The sequence below is a fragment of the Leptonychotes weddellii genome, chromosome 6, assembly GCF_054177405.1.
Source record: "Leptonychotes weddellii isolate Sample4059 chromosome 6, ASM5417740v2, whole genome shotgun sequence".
NCBI lineage: Eukaryota > Metazoa > Chordata > Mammalia > Carnivora > Phocidae > Leptonychotes > Leptonychotes weddellii.
This window is the reverse complement of record NC_138374.1, coordinates 78,296,236-78,319,326: the sequence shown is the minus strand read 5'-3', so window position 1 is coordinate 78,319,326 and position 23,091 is coordinate 78,296,236. Positions and strand designations below refer to the sequence as shown.

Here is a 23,091-nt window from a genome sequence, read left to right as displayed (position 1 = left end):
ACTGGGGGTCTCTGCAGCCGTACTCCCGTCCCCCCCTCCGTGTGAAAACGGCGTCCTGCTGCTCAGCCCCAGTGCCCCCCCCCACCCCCCCCACAGGCGTCCTTGATCTCAGAAGCCAAACAGAGCCAGGCTGCCAACCGGGGCACCGGCTTCCGGGACACACCCAGGCAGCTGGGTGGAGGCAACCTGGGCCTCGGCTAAGCTCCACGTGTGGCCCCCGGGGGCCACCTGCCCCAGACCCTGAGAGCCCCACTCCTGGGCAGCCGGGCCCCAGGAACTGGGTATTTATTTTAAATCCCAAATGCTAGTTAAGATCAAAGTGCTTCTGGTGTTCACCCTGGGGGCGCCCCCCTGTGCCGGCATTCCTGGGGGCTGGGGACACGGCGGCAGCGTCCACGTGGGGGTGCACTTGGAAACCTGGTTAGCGGGGTCCCATCTTTCGGAACAAGGAGACACGTGGGAGGAGTGGCGTTGGTGGGCGAAGAGCAGACGTTCCGGACACCGTGTGGCAGGAGCACTCCCAGGCCCGCTCGCCAGGTGGCAGGTGGTGCAGAGCCGCGGGGACGCTGGTTTCCTCGCCCCCCCGTGGTCCCCGAAGCCTTGGGAGCCGGTGAGGTCGGCCAGGAAGCTCCTGTCACTGAGCGTCCGTACCTTCAGCCCCACTGAAACGCTGGTCCCTGCCCGCGGAACTTTCTGGCAGTGAGTGAGCGCTTGCTGACCCAGGTGGCGATTCCTGACCATCTGTCTGATGTTTCAAGACCCACAAGACCTACAGACTTAGAAGAACACGTTGGCTCATTGGCTTTACCCACTGGGATGCCCTGTGACCCCACCCGAGGGCGTCAGCCTGTCCCCTCCTCCTGTCACCCACTGACTCAAGCTGCTTCTCACTCACGTCAAGCTCAGGGAGGGGCTGTTGGTTTTAGAGCGAATCAAACTCCTTTTGTGTTTAAAACAATACCATTCTTGTAAACTGTGTTCTGACAGGCCCATTCTGATGACATGATCACATCTGGGGCACGCGTCCGTGTGTTATGGTTTCGCCAGCCGCCAGGACCTGGTGCTTCCCGCGGGGCACGGAGGCTGGCCGCCCCCTTGGCCTCCAGCAGCCGAGGCCCAGCCCCCCGACGTTGGCACCTCAACCTCCCCTAAGATAAGCTTCCTGGTTTCCATGTTGCAACATAAACCAAACCGCAGAGGTTATGACTTGTCTGTTCCTTCTTTCATGAACCCCCAGGCAGAACAGCGGGGCCTGCCCACTTCCTGCTCAGGCGAAGGGCCTGCAAAGACCTTACACCCCAGGAAGTGAGGTCAGAGGCAGGCCTCCCCCCCGCCCCCCCCTCCCCCCACCCCGCGGCCAGCTCTGCGGCCCGGCCCTGCCCGCCCGCCCGCCGGCTGCACCAGCGGGCCTCCTCCTGGAGCCCATCTGGCCGATCGCGGGCCCAGAGCTGTGGATCTGAGGGATCCATGGAAGTGTCTCTGAATCCTGTCCCATCTCTTTGGGACCTAGGCGGGGCTTGAGCCGTGCCTGGCTGGCCTCCTGGTCCCGGGCACCTCTCCAAGGCCCCGTGTCCCCCCTGCATGTGGGCAGCAGGCGGGGGCCGGGGGGGGCGGCTCCCACGGTCCGGGCTCTGCCCCTCCAGTGTATCTCTGTGAATGCACAACCCCACCTCCACTCGCAGCACGTCTCAGAGCTGCCCTGCCCTCGGCCCACTCTCCGTCATCCCTCCCCAGGAGAGGCCAGGGGGGCCGCGTCTCTGGGCAGCGACTTGGGCGAACGCTGGCGGTCCCGTCCCTCCTGAGCCAGGACGTCTGTGTCCTCCGAGCAAGGCCCAGCCTCCCAGGGTGGCACATTTGCCTCCATTTGCCTCATCTCCTCTTCTCACTCGTTGTTAGCCTTTTTTGTCCCTGCATGTGTTTGTTTCTTATCCATCCAACAGATCTTTGTTGGCCTATCCCATGCCCCATGCCAGGGACACAAAGGGCCACTAAAACGAGGCCATGGGAGGCCTCTTGGCCAAGACGGGCCCTTCTGCCAGCCCTGCGGGGCCTGGTGCACCCCAACGGCCCCCCTAGGGCTCTGGGGGGGCCCCGAGCGTCCTGATGGGGGCCCACCCCTCCTCCAGGGAGTCTTGGAATAAAGGAGGTGCCCCAGGCCCTGCTGTGGGATTCTCTTGCCAAAGGATCCTTTTTTCCTCCTGTTCTTTCTTCCTGTTCCTGTTCTTCCTGTTTAAAAGCTTGAAACAGAAAACAAAGGGCTCAGATGTTGTTTTATTCTCTCTGAGCTCCTTCAGGTGCCTGACAAACAGCGGAAGAGCTCCCGGCCCCATTGCTTTCGGTTTCGGGGGCTCACCACCAGGAGGTTCTGGAAGGGCTCCTGAGCTGGGCAGCAGACTTCTGTCTGCACGGGTGAGCCTGCCTGCGTGTCCGTCCGTCCACGGCGAGCTCGTGAGGCATCCCCTGCTCCGCCATCCCTGCTTGCCGATTAGAAACCGCTCTCTCTCTTTTTTTAAAGATTTTATTTATTTGAGAGAGAGAGAGAGCACAAGCAGAGAGGCCAAGGGAGAAGCCAACTCTTGCTGAGCAGGGAGCCGGACGCGGGACCCTGGGATCATGACCTGAACCGAAGGCCGTTCACCTACTGAGCCACCCAGGCGCCTGAAACCGCTCTCTCCTTGAAAGACATGTGAACAGAACTACCCCCTGCCCCCGCCCGCTGGCAGCAGCTGAGCCAGGAGAGGAGCTCAGGACGTCGTAAAATATTAACAAAGTGTATTCAGAATTTCTAACATTTGGCACACGGGCACTGATAAACATTTAAAAACGACTCAAATCTCCCCGACAGAAGGTGAAACTCATCATAAGACGCTCCTGAGCTCACGGCCAGACAAAGCAAGTTCACTCCCACGTGGGCATGGGTGTGAGCTTTGGGAGCCCCGAGCGTTACCGCAGAGCTGGCGGGTGCCATGCCCTGCGCCCTCCCCATGCCCCGCGCCTTCCGCTCTCTCCCTGCGGCCAGCGCTTTCTTCCCTGGGGCCTCAGGTCGATCCTCAGTGCATGGACCTGGGGGGGTGGGGCGGGGGGAGTCTCAAAGGCCCTGCTGTGAGTTGCCTCCTTTGCTGCAAAATGTATTTAAAGGCAGAGGATGTGGCGGAGGTCTCGGGGGTGTGTGTGGCAGGCAAGTATGGTGGGCAAAGAGCACGCTCAAGCCATTGTAGGACTTTCTGCCAACTGGTCCCTGGCGTTTTGCCATCACTCAGCGCCTGTGAAATCACGAAGCACTACGAGTACTTTTAGGGGGAATATTTTTGGATTCTGAGTTACTTCCAAACACTGGGAGAGACGGTTTTTTTCCACCCTAGTTACTCTAAACTCTTTTGGGATGGCAAAGGAACGGCAGTCTCCCTGCCTGGGGTGGGGGCGGGGCTGTGCTCCCAACAACAGCATGCTGGTCCACTTGCTTTTCCAGGCAGTCCGACTGTCCAGCAGCACGTGGGGCCTTACAGGAAAGCCTTACTGCAGTTATCCTCGAAAAGCCAGGCACTTCATCCTCCCCGCACTAATTTATACCATAGTTTGATAAACATAAAAATCCCAGGCATTCCTAGAATTTGTTGTAAAATTTTTTTTTAATTTTGTTTTCAAATTTCTTCCATCATGACAGTTCAGTGCACTTTTGCTGAATCAATAAATTAATAAATCACTGAATCAGAAGTATTTTGTGATTCCTTCTTTTTAAAATTTAAACCTCGCAACAGCCCTGGGAATCGTGGCTATTATTTTTCTTATTTTACCGATAAGGAAACAGTCTGAAAATAAAGTCTAAGCACCTTGCCTACGGTCCCCAGTGTTGGGGGAGAGGCCGGGGTCCCAGGGCAAGTCTCCCTGACTCCGAAGTCTGCAGACGGTATGCCTCTAGCTCTTTCTGGCATGGGCTCTTGGAATTGAAAGAGAGTCATCCTTTCTCTTGGCTACCGTTTCCCTGTGTGTGTATATGTTTTTAAATATTTTATTTATTCATTTTAAAGAGACAGAGACAGAGAGCGCGCGCGCAAGGGGAAGGGGTAGAGGGAGAGAATCCCAAGCTGACTCCCAGCTGAGCAGAGAGTCCAACGCAGGGCTCAATCCCAGGACCCCGAGATCATGAGCTGAGCTGAGCCACCCGGGCGCCCCCCTTCCCCCGTGTGTATTTCAAAGGAAGATGTAACACTGGACTCTGTATGCTTATGTGTCCCAAACATTCGCTCTGCAGTCCACAGGGTCTGACACGTGTCTCTCCTCCTTGGAAACTCGGATGGGTTAATAGTGGCTTCTCCAGCGTTTGCTAACCCGGCTCCCCTCGGAGAAGTGTTCTCTTGTTTTGCAAAGGACAGTCCCTGAGGCTCGCTCTCCTCCACCCTGCCTTACCTACACTGAGAAGTGACTCGAGCCAATACTGTGCTTCTGTGGTAATTTACTTTTGTTAAGCTTTTATACTTCAGCTCTTCTCAAATCCTATTTTCCTCAGGAAATGGGAAGAGTTCTTCACATGCTTGCCAGCATTTTTCTCGCTCTTAGCCTTGGCCTCAAGTCGGTAGCAAGATTTTGAGCTGCGTTGTGCTGGAAGCCATCTTGCGTTGTGCTTAAAAAAAATGCACGGCATGAATACCGTTGAGTGTCTTCGAGCAATCATGCTCGATGTGCTAATGGTCACATCCTAAGTCAGAATTTGCGGGTGCCCCATGTGGTTGACTAAGCATGTATGATGTAATACAAATATTTATAAATCACAAACGTATTTTATTAGGATGTTGGTAGGACCAGCTTTCTCCCATTGGGATGGGTACTAAAAAAAAAAAAAAAAGCAGAAACCAGAAAAGAGCAAGTGCTGCTGAGGCTGTGGAGAAATTGGAACCTTCATGCCTGGTTGGTGGGGGTGTAAAAATGGGCGCAGCCAACATGAATGGCGGTTCCTAAAACAACGAAAATGACCATATGATCCCACAGTTCCCCTTCTGGATGTATACCCCGAGGAACTGACGCAGCCAGACTTCTGCAGCGTTGTTCACAGCTGCTGAGACGTGGAAGCTGCCCAGGTGTCTACGGCCAAATGTGCCACGGACATCCAAGGGGATAGGGCTCCGTCTTTGAAAGGAAGCAAATTCTGACCCCTGCTACCCCAGGGATAAAACCTGAGGCCATCGTGCCTGCACCGGCGTGAGGCCCCTGGGGTGGCCAGAGGACTGGAGACAAGAGGTTGAATGGTGGCTGTCGGGCTGGGGGAGGGGGAAATGCAAAGTTATCATCTGAGGGGGACAGAGAGCCCGTGACCTGAGCCGCAATCAAGTGTCTGAACCCCCCCAGGGCGCCCCTCCTCCAGGATCCTTAGTTCTGATGCCCTAAGTCTGGGCTCTGAAGAACCGCTTGTCTGTCTGCCTGCCTGTCTGTCTGTCTGTCTGCCTTCCCAGGGCCCGTCTTCGAAGACTCACTTTTAGATCACAGTAATCTTCATTTCATACGGTATCCGGTGCAATCAGATCTGCGTAAAACACGTTTGAGGGTGATGATAGAAAATAGTTGAGATGGATGCTAGTGGTTTAAACAGAATTGTAATTTGCATAAATTTAAATATGCAAAAATAAAATGTGCATAATCATTTTACGTTTCTTCACTGTATTTTGAAGCAAGAGCATTCTAATTGACTGTACAGCCTAAAACCTATTTGGAGCACAGTAGTCTGTTGAATTATTTTATTCAGAACACACGTTGTACAGAACCGGCTTGCATACGTATCCAACAGCTCTCAGTAGTGTGTAGCTTGAATATTTGGGCAGAAAAAAATCACGTAATCATACTGAATTGCTTAAGATATTCCTTTGCTTCAGTTCTTCCATTGAAACTGAGGACAGCAGGGTACTTGGATCCACGTCTTCCTCTGATAGTGAAACAGTAAGAAAAAAGAAGCAGGTAAGTGCTACAAATAGACATAAGTGTAAGTGTTTCAAATAAAGATGAAAAAGTCATTGTTATCGAGATGGACCTGATTACTCCACTGCGGTAACCACGAGCTCCGTTTCTGTGAATAGGAATGATTCAGATCAAACACCATCAGTAGAAATGTGCTATCAGATGGCTCCTGGGGTACTTCCACGTCATGAAAGTCTTTCTGCACCTCCAGTGTAGAACTCCTTGTGCCTTATAAAACAGGACCGGGGCGCCTGGGTGGCTCAGGCGGTGAAAAGTCTGCCTTCGGCTCAGGTCATGATCTCAGGGTCCTGGGATCGAGTTCCGCGTCCAGCTTCCTACTCAGCAGGGAGCCTGCTTCTCCCTCTCCCTCTGTGCCCCCTCCTTTTGTGCATGCTCCTCATTCTCAAATAAATAAATAAAATCTTTCTTTTTTTAAGATTTTATTTATTTATTTGACAGAGACAGAGACAGCGAGAGCAGGAACACAAGCAGGGGGAGTGGGAGAGGGAGAAGCAGGCTTCCCGTTGAGCAGGGAGCCTGACATGGGACTCGATCCCAGGACTCTAGGATCATGACCTGAGCCGAAGGCAGCCGCTTAACGACTGAGCCACCCAGGCGCCCATAAATAAAATCTTTAAACAAAACCAAAAAAACAGTACCAAAGGTGTCCATCTGGATTTCCTCATGCCACGTTAAATTGTGCCTAGACCTACTTCCCGAAAGAACTGTTTCAGTCCTCATAGCCCAGACCCTCTGCGAAGCAGAAGCAAAGACCTTCCATGGGGGATCACCCTGCATGAAGCTCCTCTTTCCCATGCAGGGTTTCCTGGCCCCGGTGTGGTCTCTGGCTTTGCTTCCCCACTGCCTCATTACTGACCGCAGTGCCAAGACAGGGCTCTTTAAGTGACTCTGACTTTACAGTTTCTGAAAATCCACAACTGGCTAATTGTGGTTGACAAGCATCTCTCTGAGAACTAACCCTGGAAATTCTCCACTCCCCAAGAAAAATGAGAGGAAAATACCAATCCTTCCTTTATTGAGAAACTAACATAGGTATTAATCTGATTTTTCGCAACATACTTCTGTCTACTAACTAGAAATAAACAGTAAGAGAATTACTTTTATTTTTTAAAGATTTTATTTATTTGACAGAGAGAGACACAGCGAGAGAGGGAACACAAGCAGGGGGAGCGGCAGAGGGAGAAGCAAGCTTCCCACCAAGCAGGGAGCCCGATGTGGGGCTCGAACCCAGGACCCCGGGATCATGACCTGAGCCGAAGGCAGACGCTTCACTGGCTGAGCCACCCAGGTGCTCCGAGAATTACTTTCTCTGATGTCAAAATCAGTTGTTTTGAGAAACGTTTTTGGTAATTTATAAGGTAGAATGTTAGCTCATTCTAGTGATTTACAATCTTTTAACTTCATTTTGTTATGAGGCTTTTTATAAACCTGACTTTTAAAATGCAATGTGTGTGTGTTTTTTAAGATATCTTTTATTTCATAAACAGAAATGATCCAGGAAATGCGTCTCTCAAGGGAAGTGCAGTGAAATCCTGGTCCTGGGCAGGACAGAGGAGAACGAATAGCATAGCGCTGCTTAGCCATTAGGAATAATGACTGTCTTAGGGCCCCTTATGCCTGGAATAGAGTTTTCATTTCTGGGTCATCTGCTGCAAAAAAAAATGAGGCAGGGGTAATATTATCTTACCTTAAACATTATTAGGACAATGTGGGCCTACGGCTTTGCCAAAAATCAGGTTTTCTGACTTTGGAGTGCAATGTGCATTTCTGTGGCTCAGATCTCCACGAAAATTCCATGACAATGAAGACAATTCGATGTCAGAACTTGTTTCCAGGAAAGGCTCTGATGAAAACTTTCACACTGGATGTGAATGTCTGAGAAAGCTCAATGCATTAGCTCCTATTTATTATTTATTTAAGTAGTAAACCTGAGTGTTTTGTGGTTTGTAACTGAGAGGAAGAACTCTTGAGACCAAAGCCGCACTGCAAAAACCTGTTTACTATTATAATTTAACTGACAGTGTTTTTAAAGTTGAAATTCACTTAAATGCACCCAGTAAGTTAGGCTGGCCTAGCATGGGGTTAAGAAATACCTGAAGACCACACTGCAAAACGGGGAACTTCAATGGACTTCTTTAAGCTCTCAACCTCAAAGGAAGGAAACCAACTAACCAATAATGGTAACTTGGAGAAAAAAAAGGTTTAAGATCCATACCAGATTCGGAGTTAATGTAATGATTGGCACTTTGATGGCCAATTAGCACCGGACTCGTGGGGTGCGGGTGGTCGCCCAGCGCGCAGGGTAAGAGTTCTCGGTCCCCGGCCGCACATTACTGGGTACCGTCTGGCGCCTCCGGCCAGGACCCCCGGTCCCCGCGCCCCCGCCCCCTCCGCCCGCGGCCCAGGCCCGGTCCCGCCGCCTTCAGGACAGAGGAGCCAGCGCCCAGGCGGCCGCAGGCCCCGCGCGGTTGGCAGAGCTCGGCCAGCGTCTTCGCAGGAAGCACCTGCGGCCCCGGACAGTTGGTCCGGACTCATCACCGCGCGAACTGAGCGTTTGCAGCTTTTTATTATCTCTTTGGCCAGGCCGGCCGTGGCCCGAAGCGCGCGGCGCCTCGCCGAGCGGGGCCGGCAGCTCAGAGGCGGGACGGGGGCGCGGCGCCTGAGAAGCCGCGATAAGGCGACCGCGGGCCGGGCGGTGCGGCTCCGCCCGGCTCCGCGCCCCGCCTCCCCGCCTCCCCACCGCCCCGCGGGCCGGCCGGGCGGGGCGGACGCGCCACGCGCACGACCAATCGGCGGCGCCGGGGACGATTCAAAAGGCCGAGGGGCCAATGGGAGCCCTGGGCGGCCTCCATGGGGGGCGGGGCGGGGCGGGGCGCGGCGCGGCGCGCGCTCGAGCGCGGGGGCGCGGGCGCGGGCGCGACGGGCGGCGTCGTGCGCGCGGAGCCGCCGCCGGGTGCTGCTCGGCGACTGTCCCGGAGCCGTTCGCGTCCCGCCGGAGCCCGGCGCAGGTGAGCGTCCCCGTGCCCGCCGCCCGGCGCGGCGCGGCCTCCGGGGGGCGGGGGGCCGGGGACGCGCGGCCTCGGCTCCCCCTGCAGGGGGGCCGCGGCGGAAGTGGAGCTGAGGTGGAAATCGCCGGCGCCTCCCTCCATTTTGGGCGCGCCGCGGCGGTGTCGGCCGGGAGGGCGGCGGTGGGGGGACTCGGGCCCCTGCGTGCGGCCGCGGCGGGGACGGGGACGCGGCGGGACGCGGGATGCGCTGCCGGGGACGGGGGGAACGCGGACGCGGGGATGCGGGGTCCCGGCGGGCGGGACGGGGGCTCGGGGGACACGGGGCCGGGGGACTTCGAGGGGGCGCGGGAGGGGATGCGCTGACGGGCACAGGGCGCGGCTGCCGTCCGCCCTCGATGTCACCGGGCCCCGGGCCCCCACGCTCTGAAAGCGGACGGTGAAGCGGGCTGCGCGCGCTCGAGCCTGTGTTTTCACCGTTTGAAGGCTTTTAAAAAAGTTCTCGTCGTGACACCGGCCCGCGGCCTCAAGGGGCACTTCTAAGGGCTGAGCGCGGAGGGCCTGGCCCGGGAGGACTGCTCCCGCCGGCGCGGGCGCTCCGGGCGCCCCCCCCCCGCCCCGGCCGCGCGAGGGCCCCCGAGGCCGCGCTCCCCTGCAGCACCTGCCGCGCCAGCCCCGCGCCGCGTGTACGCGTGTGCCGGTGCCCGGCCCTCGTGGTCCCAGCCGTGGCGGGAGACCGGGCGCTGCGGGGCCGGAGCGGGGCCCGGTGTGGACGGAGCACCGGCAGCTCGAGCTGGCGTCCGAGAGCTGTCTGCGGAGGAGGGCCAAGACGAGCCGCAGGGCAGTGGACCTTACCGTGGCGCCTTGAGATCCCTCAGGGCGGTCGCGCGGTCTGCCCGGGCCGGCCTGGCCGCTGGTGTTCCCTCGGCATCCTGCAGCCGGGGCGGGCCGGGGGCACGGCCGGGCGTTTGCAGAGCTGGCCTTGGGCCCTGGGCCCAGGTGTGCAGGGGCGCGGTCCGGCTTCCTTTGAGCTTCCCTTTCTCAGCCGTGTTTGGACCGGTTTGGAAAAATGAGGGCAAGATGACCAAAGGCCCTTGTAACGCTGTGCTCTCTGGTGGGCAGCCTTCTGTGGTGCTGATAACATAGCGGAGCCCAGACGTGTGAGCATCCCAGCGCTGCCAAGCAAGTTAGCAGTGGCTTCAGAGGAAGAGCCGGGGCGCTGGTACTCAGGCAACAGGCTTTTCCTTTCTGCCCTCAGGGAGGCCTTCCCGTGTGGGGCAGGACGTCGTCAGGTGGGTGCCTGGCCCATTCGCTCCCGCGGGGGATTCTGGTGGAAGGTGGCCGCCGTCACAAGTGTGGGAGGAGCTTGGCCAGAGTGGAGGTGCGCCTAATGCTGTGGTTTCATCTTCTGGATCATTTGTGGATACCACAGCAGTCTCCTAAGGAGAGGCCGGCTTGGGTTTTCTTCCTCAGCTGCCATGGGAAGCATCGCTGTGAAGTCCCGATGCTTAGTTGTCATTTAAAAAAAATTAAGCTTAGCTTTATCTGGTATGTCATTTGCAAATATCTCCTCCCATTCTGTCGGTTGTCTTTTGGTTTTGTTGACTGTTTCTTTTGCTGTCAAAAAAAGACTTCTTGATGAGGTCCCAATAGTTCATTTTTGCCCTTGCTTCCCTTGCCTTTGGGCGATGTTTCTAGGAAAAAGTTGCTGCGGCTGAGGTCGAAGAGGTTGCTGCCTGTGTTCTCTAGGATTTTGATGGATTTCTGTCTCACATTGAGGTCTTTCATCCATTTTGAGTCTATTTTTGTGTGTGGTGTAAGGAAATTGTCCAGTTGCATTCTTCTGCATGTGGCTGTCCAAAAAAAAAAAAATTAAGCTTAGCGACCTAACAGATATCTACCACGTATTTTAATTTATGTAACCCAAAATATTTAATTGGGTAACAAAGATGGCAGTAAGTCAGTGTTCAGCAAGGTGCAGTATCTGCTCCAAGGGCTTTTTAAAAAATCATTTTTTCCAGTCTTTGAAGAGTTGTTGTTTGAAACTTGATGGCATCTTTGTGTAGCAAGATACAGTGGTCTTCTTTCAAACCTGGTTGACCAGCCTCAGAGCATCAGTACCAGTAACGGTGGTGTGATTTTAGGGGGTCCCAGGAGGAGGGGGGGCACGAGAGGAGAGAGAAGGGTGGCACATTTCCTTCCTCTTTCTCAGTATTTGGAGGCTCTCGGACCTGAATGTTGAAACAGGCAAGGTTTGCTGTTGTCACCTTCCTTTTTGTCCCCCTCCTTCATGGCTCAAGGCGACCACTGCCCCCTGCTTGCCAAGTGCCCCTCAGGTGCCGCCTCAGCCAGGTGTGACTTCACCCCGAAGCTTCCGGCTCCTCTCCCTCTTGTCCGAGCCCACACCCCTTCATTAGCCCGCGATGCTATCTCAGGTGGGTGCGGGCAGAGAGCACCCTCTCTGCTCACGTGTGACGGGCTGGCACCCTCTAATCACTGGATAAGTGGCTGGGTTTGCTTTCATCTCCCAGCCCAGCTCCTATCTTTCTAAACAAGTGAAGTTTGTGAAGTATTTTCTCAGGCAATTAACAGTGAAGAAATGTGCTTATGAAAGGTCTCCCCCCGGAGGGGTGGGGTAATGCCGCTTTGTCCTTTCCTAACTCCAGAGAGCTGCTGGGGTGCGCACATGGCGTTGTCCAATTGGGTCTTGGCGGCAGCGGGGTGAGGAGGCGTGCTTATGGGCCCGGACCATCTAGCAGGTGGCCAGAGCAAGGTGATTTGGGGAGCATTTCTCTTCTTAGACGAGGCCCCCAGCTTGTTCAGTGGCTGGTGCAGAAGGCGGGAGGCGCTCGGCTTTGTCCCGTGGCAGTGGGACTGTGCTGCTTGGTGGACGCAGAAAGCTTGCTGCCCAAGAGCTGGAAGCACCCAGCACCAGTTGATAATTGAAGAAGGGGGGCCAGCAGGCCTCCCGTAAGTCGTCATTCCTGCGGGCTGCGTGTGGTTTCTTGGAGTGCTGTTGAAACGTGGCTCTGGGGCCATGTGGGAAAGAACGTTGTAACTGAGGGTGGATGCCTGCTGCGGACCTGAGAGGGCCGCTAGGACAAAGGCCCGTGTGTGGTTGGCGGACTTGCCTGGTGTGCATTTGGGATTTTAGCTTTAAGACTTGAAAACTTTATGAAAGCACCCCAAATTTGCTATTTGTATGGGTTTGGAATTATTTTTCTCCTTGTTGGTGGGTTATAGTAATGTTAATTATACATCCTTGGTTTCCCCAGATGGCTGGTTTCTTCTTCTTTAAATACATTTTTAAAGCCTTTGTAAGACTATATGCAAATTTATTTATCTATCTATCTATTTAAAGTAAGCTCTACACCCAGTGTGGGGCTTGAATTCCTTGACCCAGAGATGAAGAGTCACATGCTGTACGAGCCGAGCCAGCCAGGTGCCCCGTATGCAGATTTATAAATCAAGAAATGGGTCCTTTGTGACTGCCTTGTTGAATAGCAAGAAATCTGGTCACTCGGGTGATAGCATTTTGCAGAATGCAAACCACTTGGTGCCTTTCTGTCCTGCTGCATCTTCGTGTCACCGGCAGGTACCACAGTGGCGAGATCATCCTGGGTAAAGTGACTGCAGATGAGATACGCCCTAGCACAAAGAACAGCCTCTGTGCATCCCTACTCTGCCATTTCCTGCTATTTTTATGTCCTTGGAAAAACCGGTTAACATCTTTATACTTTGTTCTCACTTTTGGACCAAGGGGTCGGATATATCCCCTCCCCCCATCCCCCCAAAGGCCTTTCTGGTCCTAAAATGTCTGCCAGTTAAACACTTTGGAAAGTTGTATTTTAGTGTGCAGTCTCTGAAAAAAGACACATGCAGTGACTCCTTGTTTTTTTCTTTTAAACTATTTAGGCTGATTTTTCAAAATGCCGAGTAGGAAATTCGCCGACGGCGAGGTGGTAAGAGGTCGGTGGCCTGGAAGTTCGCTTTACTATGAAGTCGAAATTCTGAGTCATGATAGCCACTCCCAGCTCTACACCGTCAAGTACAAAGACGGCACCGAACTTGAACTGAAGGAGAATGATATCAAGGTAAGTGCTCCTTTGCTTTGCCAGAGTCTGTTTATAGGCAGGGAAATAGCTAGTGGTGTGTTTCTAGGTGTAGAGCGGTCAGTTCTGGCTCTGTGTGGAGTGGTGGGGCCGCGCTTCAGCTTCGGGTTGGGGAGGCACGAGTACAGTGTGGTGTCCTGGTCCCCGAGGCTCCTAGTTCTGGGAGAAGACCTCCTTCTGTGATCATGTCCCTGATGTCATGCCTTCGGTGAGGGAAGTTTGGCGGGTGGTGCTGGGTCTCAGGGAGGGCTTGCAGAGGACACGTGGGTGGGTGCTGAGGCCAAATGGGGAAAACCCGGGGGATGGAGGTTCATGGCTCTTGCCAGAGGCTTTGGGGGGGGGTGGCGGACAGGGATGGCCAAGTGCGCGGTGGGCAAGGGCCAGCCGAGGGTTAACAGGAGCAGAACCAGAGAGGTTTGGGCTTCATCCCGACCACCGAGGATTTCATCAGGAGGGTGACATTAACTAGAGGTAGGTCTGGCCCAGGGTTTCTCAGCCTCTCTGGTGGGGGCCCGGGCTTTAAATGATCTGGTCCATGGTGTAGAGTGCTTACATAAAATACCATAAATGACTTACTAGACGCTTGGAAGAAAGATGCGTGCAGTAAAAGCCCTAACTTTGTAGTGTTAGATTCAACAGGCATAAAATCACTATGTTGAAATGCTGTGAGGATTTCTACACGTCGAGTCTCAATTTCATTTTTTGTTGTAGATCAGTAAGAAACAGTTCTTGAACCCATAGCCTCTGAACCACAGTTTGAGTACTCTCACCTGAGGTTGGCAAAGCTTTTGAACAAAGGGGCAGATAGTGAATATTGTAGGTGTTACGGGCCATACAGTTTCTGCAGTGCGAGGGCAGCTCGAGGCGGTCTGGAAGTGAGTGGACATGGCTGTGTTCCAATAAAACTTTATTTATGGATGCTGAAATGAGAATTTCAAGTAATTCTCATGTGTCACAAAGTTTCATGTTTCTTTTGTCGTTTGCAATCATTTACAAAATGTAAAGCCATTCTTAGCTCCTGGGCCACACAAAATCAGGTGGAGAGAAGAGGGCAGAGCGAGATGTTGCTCATAAGTAACCCAGCCTTGCCTCCCGCTTTCCAGATCCGCCGGGTGTGTTATTGAGAGCGCACCTGCGGGACTCGGTTTCTTGTTACTGTATGTGGTTCGCTTGTCCCCTCATCTTGGTTTGACTCGGTGTCTGGTAGCTGCTCTTGGAGGTGCTGTTGGCAAAGCGCACAGCTAGTTGGCTCGGACACACCCACTCCGGGGCAGTACCTTCTGAGAAGAGTCAGGAGTGGAAAGGCCGCACGTGTCCCGTGGGAGGTGGGCCACTGTGGCAGCATCTGCTTGGCCTGGTCCAGCGGGCCCTCGGCTGCCCTGATGCCTGGGGTGGTCGCAGAGTCGATGGTACCGGGCACGCCTTGGCGCCCTCTTCTCGTTCAGGTCTGTCTTGTGCTAAAGCTCTGTGCCTTCTTGTCCCTCTCTAGCCTTTAACTTCCTTTAGACAAAGGAAAAGTGGCTCAACTTCCAGTTCTCCCTCCAGACGCCGAGGGAGTAGGTCAAGGTCGCGCTCCCGATCCCCCGGTCGACCACCTAGAAGTTCCCGCCGATCCGCCTCTGCTTCGCACCAGGCCGACATTAAGGAAATGAGGAAGGAAGTATTGGAAGTGAAATTGACCCCGCTGGTGTTGGTGCGTGTGTCGGGGCTCGCGGGAGGCCTTTACCCTTGTCCTGGGTTCGGTCGCAAACCATCTTCCTCTTCGTGTGCATGTTTACTCAGACCGTAGTGAGTCATAGTAAAGGGTCAGGGAAGCATCGCATCGAAGGTGCTGACTTTGAAAGGTTACGTAAACAAATGGAAGAATAGGAAGTATAATATTTTTAAATGCCAATGAAAAAGAATGCCAAGTTACAAGAGTGCTATTTAATATCATGGCTTTAAAAAAGGCAGTGTTTAAATTGCACATAGATGTAGATTGTAGGTTGAACTGAAAAAGTTTTATAGTTTATAGAAGTTCACATATAAAATAAGGAAACATAACTGTGTGTTACAAAAGCATACGCTTGGTTTCTTGGCATCATTATACTTGATCACTTGCCCTATTCCAAGATGATAACTTTAATGGAATTACTTTCTGAGTTGAAGTTTGGAAAGGTCGGTGGACAGAACCTGTAGGCCCGTGCACAAGGATATCTTAGATGGTAGGCCAAATGGAAATGAGTTTGAAGAAAAAGAATTGAATGCAGGTTATCTTTTATTCTGTTCACTTATATTATCTCTTTTCTGGATAAATGCACACAGATTTTTAATAATCCTAAAAAACCGGATTTAGGTACACACTGTTTTATAGTCAGATTTTTAAATTTTAAAATATTAGGAATAAACTGCGTTATGTTTTTTACATCGTTGGCTGTATGGAACTGTCCGGTTGGTAAGTCGTACAAATGCGACGTGGTTGCTCACATCAGCTCTCTTATTAATGACAGGCTTAGCTTTTTCTCTGTCTAGTGAACAAATATACAACATCTGATACTTCCTGAAGATCAGTGCTTGGTTGAAAGTGGAACGGCCAGCTCAGATGGTAGAGCAGACTCGAGGCTGGAGCGCATGTGGCCAGACTGCCTCGAGAAGGTTTCTGCCAATATCTGTAGGGTGTGAATGCCCATTTGCTCATTCTGAGAATTATAGTGATAATTTTTTTGGTCGATTTGATTGCCGAAGACCGTCAGCTCACTGCTTTCCCTTGCCTTTGGTGATTACTGGTGAGCTTGAACATTCCGTCTGTTAGCGGCTCTGAGGGCCAGTCAGCGGACTCAGCTTTAAGGAACAGATGCTTCATGCTTTCTGTCACTTTTTCATTTTTAGCATCTAGTGCCCGTTCTGTGTTTACAGTGTGACCTTCTTACAGTCCCGGTGACCCAAGAGCCACAGACTGGCTGTGTTCCTCCAGCAGAGCCCTGGGCCACCGTGTGCGCACCCTGGAATTGAGGATGGCGTGTTGCATGGGCAGGGCCCCACTGTGCTGCATGTAGCTTGGCGGTCACGTGGCTGCCCCATCGTGACCTTTTGCAGTAACTCGCCTCCCTGTGTGCGCATCTGTCACTTTGCCATCAGCACGGTTTGGGGCTGGCCGACCAGCCCGTGGTACAGGGTCACAGGGTGGCTACAGATTATATGGCGGACATTGGAAGTACGGAGAGCGTGGTATTTTTTTTTTTTTTTAAGATTTTATTTATTTATTTGACAGAGAGACACAGCGAGAGAGGGAACACAAGCAGGGGGAGCGGGAGAGAGAGAAGCAGGCTTCCCGCTGAGCAGGGAGCCCGATGCGGGGCTCGATCCCAGGACCCCGGGATCATGACCTGAGCCGAAGGCAGACGCTTAACGACTGAGCCCCCCAGGTGCCCCGAGAGCGTGGTTTTTCCGTAGCTCCGTGTGCTGCTGAGTGGCTCGCTGGTGCCTTGGCCGACTTAAGTGTATGTTGACTGTTCGCACCGCTCAGTTTGACTGCTCTGAGCTAGAACTTGACACTATCTCACTGCGGCACTTTGCTGGTGGGCCTCCCCAGGACGTTTTTAACTTGCTTTCCTCCTCTTGGTTTATTAGTGTTCTCATTTGTCAGTGATGCAGAAAGGAGCAAAGTGACAGATTTCAGCCATGCATTGCCTGAAAAATCTTTCGCAAGCTCACATACTTCCCCGGTTCAGTCCAATGAGAAGTTCCCTCCGCTGTCTGGAGAGTGTGAGGAGAGGGACACAGGCAGAGGGGGCTCAGGGCTCCGTAGAAACCGGGCAGCAAGGTCACTGGCGGCACTCCCTAAGTACCCACCATGTCTTAATTTCCCCTTGGTGGCTAGTTTGGGGCAGTGAATGTCTCCCCTCCCCCCCCTTTTTAACCACTCAGTGAACTAATTGACCAATTGTTACTTTCTCTAACTTATAGCAAATATTAGAGTATCTGCCATTGAACCGTGACACGGTAGCACTCAGTCTAATTATGTTTAAAGGATGAAAGATCTCGTGTAGAGATCTATACTGCAAAGTCCACTCTTTCCAAGACTGGGAGATTCTAATCTTTTATTCCTTTTCCTTTCTAACAAAAGTATGCTGAAATCCCTTAGAATTGAAGCTGTGAGAATCTTTGGTTTGTTTTATTGCTTGATCTCATAATAGCAAATTTCTGCCAGCATGGTCTTTTTAATAAGGTATGATTCTTAAGTTTACAGTGGTTTGATTTCTTCACCTTAGAAGCCATTTGGGAACAGCATCAGCAGGTACAACGGGGAGCCTGAGCGCACAGAGAGGGATGGCCTGCCTCACAGAAACACTGAGGTACGGGGTGTCCTTCTCGTCTCCGGCACTTGTCCTCTTTGTAAATGTGACTTTCCCTTAAGAGTCACACTGAACACCATAGTGTTCTCTTACGATCTCTTCTAAGATTGTGTCCTTAAATTAAGAGTGAATATAATTTAAACAAATTTATTCTTGTTGGTAAACGGCTATATTAAGATGCTGAATCAGTTAATGTGGTAGCACCAATGATAATTACTGGCCGTAAACATTTCTATTTTTTAATTAGGAAAAATTTCATCTGTCGGAAGAAAGTAGTTACATATCTACACAGTATAGCCTTCGGCCAAGAAGAGAGGAGATCAAATTAAAAGACATAGATTCTAAGGAAGAAAACATTGTTGCAACAAAAGGGTCTACATTATTGAAAACCTCTGAAGGGCCAGCCACGCAGACCGAGGGTCTGGAGTTCGGCGGAGTCCCTGGTAGGCGGCAGCGCCGGGCTTAGCGTGGGGAGGGCGGTGGCGGTGAGCATGCGGTGGAGCGGTGCCGGGAAGGAAAGGCTTTCCTCTGAAGGAGTGTGAAGCAGGCCGGGCCTGAGCCGGGCGGGAGCCTGGGGAGGAGCCTTCCAGGCAGAAAGTCCTGCCGTGGGAGCAGTTTTGAGGATCGTCCTAAAGTGGAGAGGGTGCCCGTGTGGCTATACTTAAAACTTCCAGCAATCTGTTAGTAGGTTTCGAACAAAGAAGTGCAGAAGGTAAAGGGAAGGTTGGTGTGGGAGGTGTATGCGGAGGACAGTGACAATTAGGGACGGGAGAATGGACTAATGAGGCCCGAGGGGGCGGACCCCGAGTGCAGCCGTGCCGTGGGCAGAGGCCATGTCCATGGAATGGGGTCAGGGCGTCTGCCAGACCTGCCCGACGGGTTGGCTGTGAGCATCCGAGATCTGAAGTGTTCAAAGGTTTAGTGTTCTGAAGTGGGTAGTAATTTGAAAGTGATGAAATTTCATGTAAAAGAAAATACTAGTAAAAGAAGAATACCCCCTGGCTTAATTGCCTTGTGTTTTGTAAGTTGTAACTGGGCTGGTCGGGCGGCAAGAGGTGGTGTCCAGCATCACTGTGTTTTTGTTTTTTTTTTTTTAAGACCTTATTTATTTATTTGAGAGAGAGAGACAGCGGGAGAGGGAACACAAGCAGGGGGAGTGGGAGAGGGAGAAGCAGGCTTCCTCCTGAGCAGGGAACCCGATGCGGGGCTTGATCCCAGGACCCCGAGATCATGACCTGAGCCGAAGGCAGACGCTTAACGACTGAGCCACCCAGGCTCCCCGAGCATCACTGTGCGCACGCGCTCCGTGAACGGGATCCTGTCCTAATTGCTAAAAACTTAGGGATAGTTTGTTAGCTTTTTTACGATTAGGCTGATAAGTTTTAGATGTTCCGATCTCTAGTTTGCCAGAATCTCCACATGTCTGCTGCCGTGGTGGTTGGATTTTAAATGTATGAGAGCCTGGTCTGTGAGGCGGAGTTCAGCTGTCTGGTGCTGGACCTCAGCTGATTTGCTGTCTCCGGGCTCACAGGCGCTTGCCCACTGGCCAGATGGGTAGAGATGAGGAGCTGATGGTACCCTAGCAGTCGGTCAGATGGTTAGCCAGCCTTCGGCTCTGCCTTGAAAAAGTGAAACCACTAGATAAACCGGACTGAAATTCGAGGCTTGAATGGTCACTGATTGTTTGCAGGTGTGTTTCTCATCATGCTTGGCCTGCCCGCCTTCCTCTTCCTGTTGCTGTTGATGTGCAAACAGAAAGAGCCCAGTCTTCTGAATTTCCCGCCTCCTTTGCCAGCTTTGTCTGATTTGTGGGAAACCAGAGTGTTTGGGCTCTACCTCCTCTGGTTTTTGCTTCAGGCTCTGTTCTACTTACTGCCAGTCGGGAAGGTAAGTTTCCGTTGTGAGGGCACAATGTCTTGCCCACCCCCCCCATCAGGCATTTTTAGGGTAAAGCTCTACAGTAAAAACACACATTCAGATTAACTTAGATAAGCCTACTTCAAACTAGATGACTTTCAATAAGAAATGCAGTTTCTATGGTGAAAGATTTTACAGATATACATGTACATGTCTATTTTCACTCATTTACAGACTACGGCCCACCACAGTAGTTGTTAGATAAGGATCCTACAGCGGTCATTTGAAATTAGCATGCGGGATTCTGCTAAGACTGTGAGCTCCACCAGGCCTCACCTTTCTCCTGGGTCCCCTTTCGCAGCCAGTGAAAGGGAAGAGGAGTCTGGCCCAAGACAGATGACACTGTGTTAGTGCTTCCTATTTCCTACAATTGCAGCATTTCTGAATAGTCATTTTGGGGGGTAGGATGTGGCTGCCATTGGGCAGGTGAATTTTTTCACTCATCCCAACGGAGCCGTGTGTTTGTTGAGTGTGTGTGTGTTGGGGGGGGTGGGGGGGGTGGACTGCAGATGAACAGACGAGTGCCCCCGAACTGGAAGTGCTCACTGCCTCCTGGAGATGGAGAATCCGCGAACGGCCGAGTGAGTGTGCGTGTGTGTGTGCACGTGTGTATGCGTGTGTAACGAGAAGAGCACGGGAGTGTGTGGGACGAGCCCGCACGCGGCAGGTGGGCCAGGGTAGCCGGGCTCAATGTGGGGCCGACGGGCTTGTGCCCTGTCCCTGCAGACGTGGGAGCCGGAGGCGGACAGGGTGGTGGCAGTTTCCAGGCAGGGGCGGTCGGGCAGCCTCGGCTGAGCAGTTTCTCCGCGGGGTCTGTGTGCGCCAGCCCGTCCGCATTCACAGCCTGTCACTGCCTGGGCTACAGAACGATGTCGAAATTTAAGATGTAGAGGTTGCTAGAGTGTTGGGCTTTTTAAAGTTTTAAACTAAAAAAACCCTTTTTTTTTCTGTTAAGGTTGTGGAAGGCATGCCTCTTACTGATGGAAGAAGACTCAAGTATAGATTGAACGGTGATTTTTTCTTTTTCCTTAAGCTTGAGTCTGATGATCGCCTGGAGCCCGTGAGCGCTGTGCTCTTGCGCGTGTCCGAGCCACTGGCCGCCGGCGGGACTAGTGCGTGTTCTTGCCCATGGGCTCCATGGCTAATTGATCGGACCTGTCTGTGTGTTTAACACCAGGGCCCGGGGGCACGGCCAGGCCCGGAAGTCCCATGCTGCCCCGGGAGCCACGGCCACTGGCCTCTGGGTGTCTCTGGGCTGCACGTGCGGCCTCCTGCTGGGACACTGTCCCCCCGAGTATCCGGTGGCACCCCTGTCAGCGTTCTGCTCAGGGGAAGCCCTTGGGTCACTTTCTCTCCTTTTTTATATTTTATCTTTTAATTATTATTTTTAAAAGATTTTATTTATTAATTTGAGAGAGTGAGAGCAAGTGAGAGCGTGAGTTGGGGGGGGGAGCAGAGGGAGAGGGAGAAGACGGCTCCCCACTGAGCAGGGAGCCCGATGAGGTGGGGACTCGATCCTGGGACCCTGGGATCATGACCTGAGCCAAAGGCAGACGCCTCACCGACTGAGCCACCCAGGCGCCCCTTTAGTTCTTATTTTTATCTTAATTCCAGTATAGTGAATATAGCGTCATGTGAGTTTCAGGTGAACAATATAGTGATCCCACACTTCGTCCATCACCTGGTGCTCATCCCTTCTGTCCTTTCTCCTGTTTTCCTCTGTAGCGGCTGTGACAACCAGGGGCCGGGGACTTGGTTGTCTTCCCCTGGGACTCTTGGTGCCGGGAGGGGGACTGGCCTGCAGGAGGTGCTCTCACTCTGAGCGGCGGGCTGGGAGGTGGGAGGGCCCCCACGGTGGGAGGGCGCGCTGCGTCAGAGGATGTGTGCGAAGACCCAGATCCAGTGCAGCTGACCCGCTCTCGGGAGCTACGTGCACCGTGTGGTTGTCCCTCAGCAACGAGAGTGAGTAGACGCCCTGGGGATTGCATTAGAAGTTTTCATTCTTGGCCGTTTGAATCCTATCCCTTGTTACCATTCTCACCTTGGGTACGTCTTCCTGTGACTTGTCAGTGCCTGCTCTGTCTGGAATCGTTCTGCTGGGTTCTAGAAGGGCAGGCAGAGATACTCGAGGTGCGTCCCGTGCCAGGCACGTAGAGCGTGGAGCTGCGCTCGGTGCTGGAACCGCGTGTGATGCGCCGCTGCTGCGCAGTCGACGGCTTCCACCACGCCTGTTGCTGCTAGAACCCGGCTTAGGCTCTGCAGCCCCCGTGAGCCTCGCCCCGCAGCGAGGCCCAGACTGGGGAGAGGTGGGCGGGGCCATTATTGTTGCCCTCGGGCCTGTTGACCCTTGTGTTTGTGGGGCTCCCTGGGCACTCATTTCCTTCTTCTCAAGGCGGTCATGTTTTCACTCCCCTCGGACCGCATGCAGAGCCTGGGTGGCGGCCGGACTAGCTGCTCCACCCTTCTCCGACTTCCCCATCCGGTGGCTCCAGTTCCAGCATTAGATTTCTTGGCGTGAGATTTCAGCCCCGTAAAGCCAAGGAGAGCCCCAGGACACTCCGAATGATGATTTGTAGTGCACACGGGCTACAGGGCAGGAAGCTGCTTTATCTGCTACCCTTTGCCTTTAATATTCATCAATTTTATGAGAGTTAAATGACTGTTTTAGAAAGTTAAAGTTGGGGCGCCTGGGTGGCTCAGTCGGTTAAGCGGCTGCCTTCGGCTCAGGTCATGATCCTGGGGTCCTGGGATCGAGCCCCACGTCTGGCTCCCTGCTCAGGGGAGAGCCTGCTTCTCCCTCTTTCTCTGCCTGCCGCTCTGCCTACTTGTGCTCTCTGTCAAATAAATAAAATCTTAAAAAAAAAAAGTTAAAGTTAAAATACCTAAAAGTCTTTGGACTAAACCTGGTATATGGAGGATGTGGATTTAAATAATAAACTGCAGGTGACCATTTTGCTTTACAAGACCTGTAATTTTAGAATTTGTAGGTAAATAATAGCTACCTCTATTCTGTGTTTGGTGGTTTGTCCAAGTGTAACCTGCTGACCAAATCAGAACACTGCTCTCGTAGGCACTCAGCTCCTGGAAGCAAAAGCTGTTTCTTTAGCTCAGAGACAAGGCAGGCAGTCCTCAGAGCCCGCCGCTCGGGTAGTGAGCCGAGCAGGGCCGGCTGGGCCAGGGTTCCCTGGGGGCCTCTCCTCTCCTCTGAGGGCGGGGTCCTGAGATCTGTATTCTGAGGAGAATATAACTGGGATCTTCTGAAACCATTATCAATCAGGTATTTTCAAGTAAAAACAGTTTTTTTAAGATTTATTTTTAAAAGATTTATTTATTTTAGAAAGAGAGTTGGGGGGAGGAGCAGAGGGAGAGTGAGAGTCTTGAGCAGACTCCCCGCAGAGCAGGGAGCCCGATGCGGGACTTGATCCCAGGACCCTGGGATAATGACCTGAGCCGAAGGCAGACGCTTAACCGACTGAGCCACCCAGGCGCCCCCCTTCTCACCTTTTTAATAGTGAATTTCTGTGCACATTCAGCTTTCTCTTAATTAGAAGTGCATAAGGACTGTTCGTAGCGCACAAGAATAGCTTAATTATGTTAGAATATGGGAAAAGCTGAGCGAGTGCCATGTTCTGTACGGAAGGTTACCTGCCGTGCGCGCCGAGTCCCGATGCTAGTGAGCCTGGCGAGAGGATGCTGCACGTTGCGTCATGATGTACATCTCGGGATGGCTGCGTTAAGGTTTCTGTGTTGCCCTGT

General features: G+C 52.9%; 1 protein-coding gene across 1 annotated transcript in view; it reads left to right on the top strand.

The window, feature by feature from the left end:
- The first annotated feature begins 8,845 nt into the window (after window positions 1–8,845).
- Window positions 8,846–23,091, top strand: part of LBR (lamin B receptor) — a 22,308-nt gene continuing 8,062 nt past the window's right edge. The window contains exons 1-7 of the mRNA XM_081823175.1: window positions 8,846–8,975; window positions 12,888–13,066; window positions 14,574–14,777; window positions 17,335–17,418; window positions 17,666–17,861; window positions 19,109–19,305; window positions 20,291–20,504. Of these exons, the coding sequence (XP_081679301.1) occupies window positions 12,902–13,066; window positions 14,574–14,777; window positions 17,335–17,418; window positions 17,666–17,861; window positions 19,109–19,305; window positions 20,291–20,504 (1,060 nt within the window). The 5' untranslated portion in view covers window positions 8,846–8,975; window positions 12,888–12,901. The remainder of the gene's footprint in view (window positions 8,976–12,887; window positions 13,067–14,573; window positions 14,778–17,334; window positions 17,419–17,665; window positions 17,862–19,108; window positions 19,306–20,290; window positions 20,505–23,091) is intronic.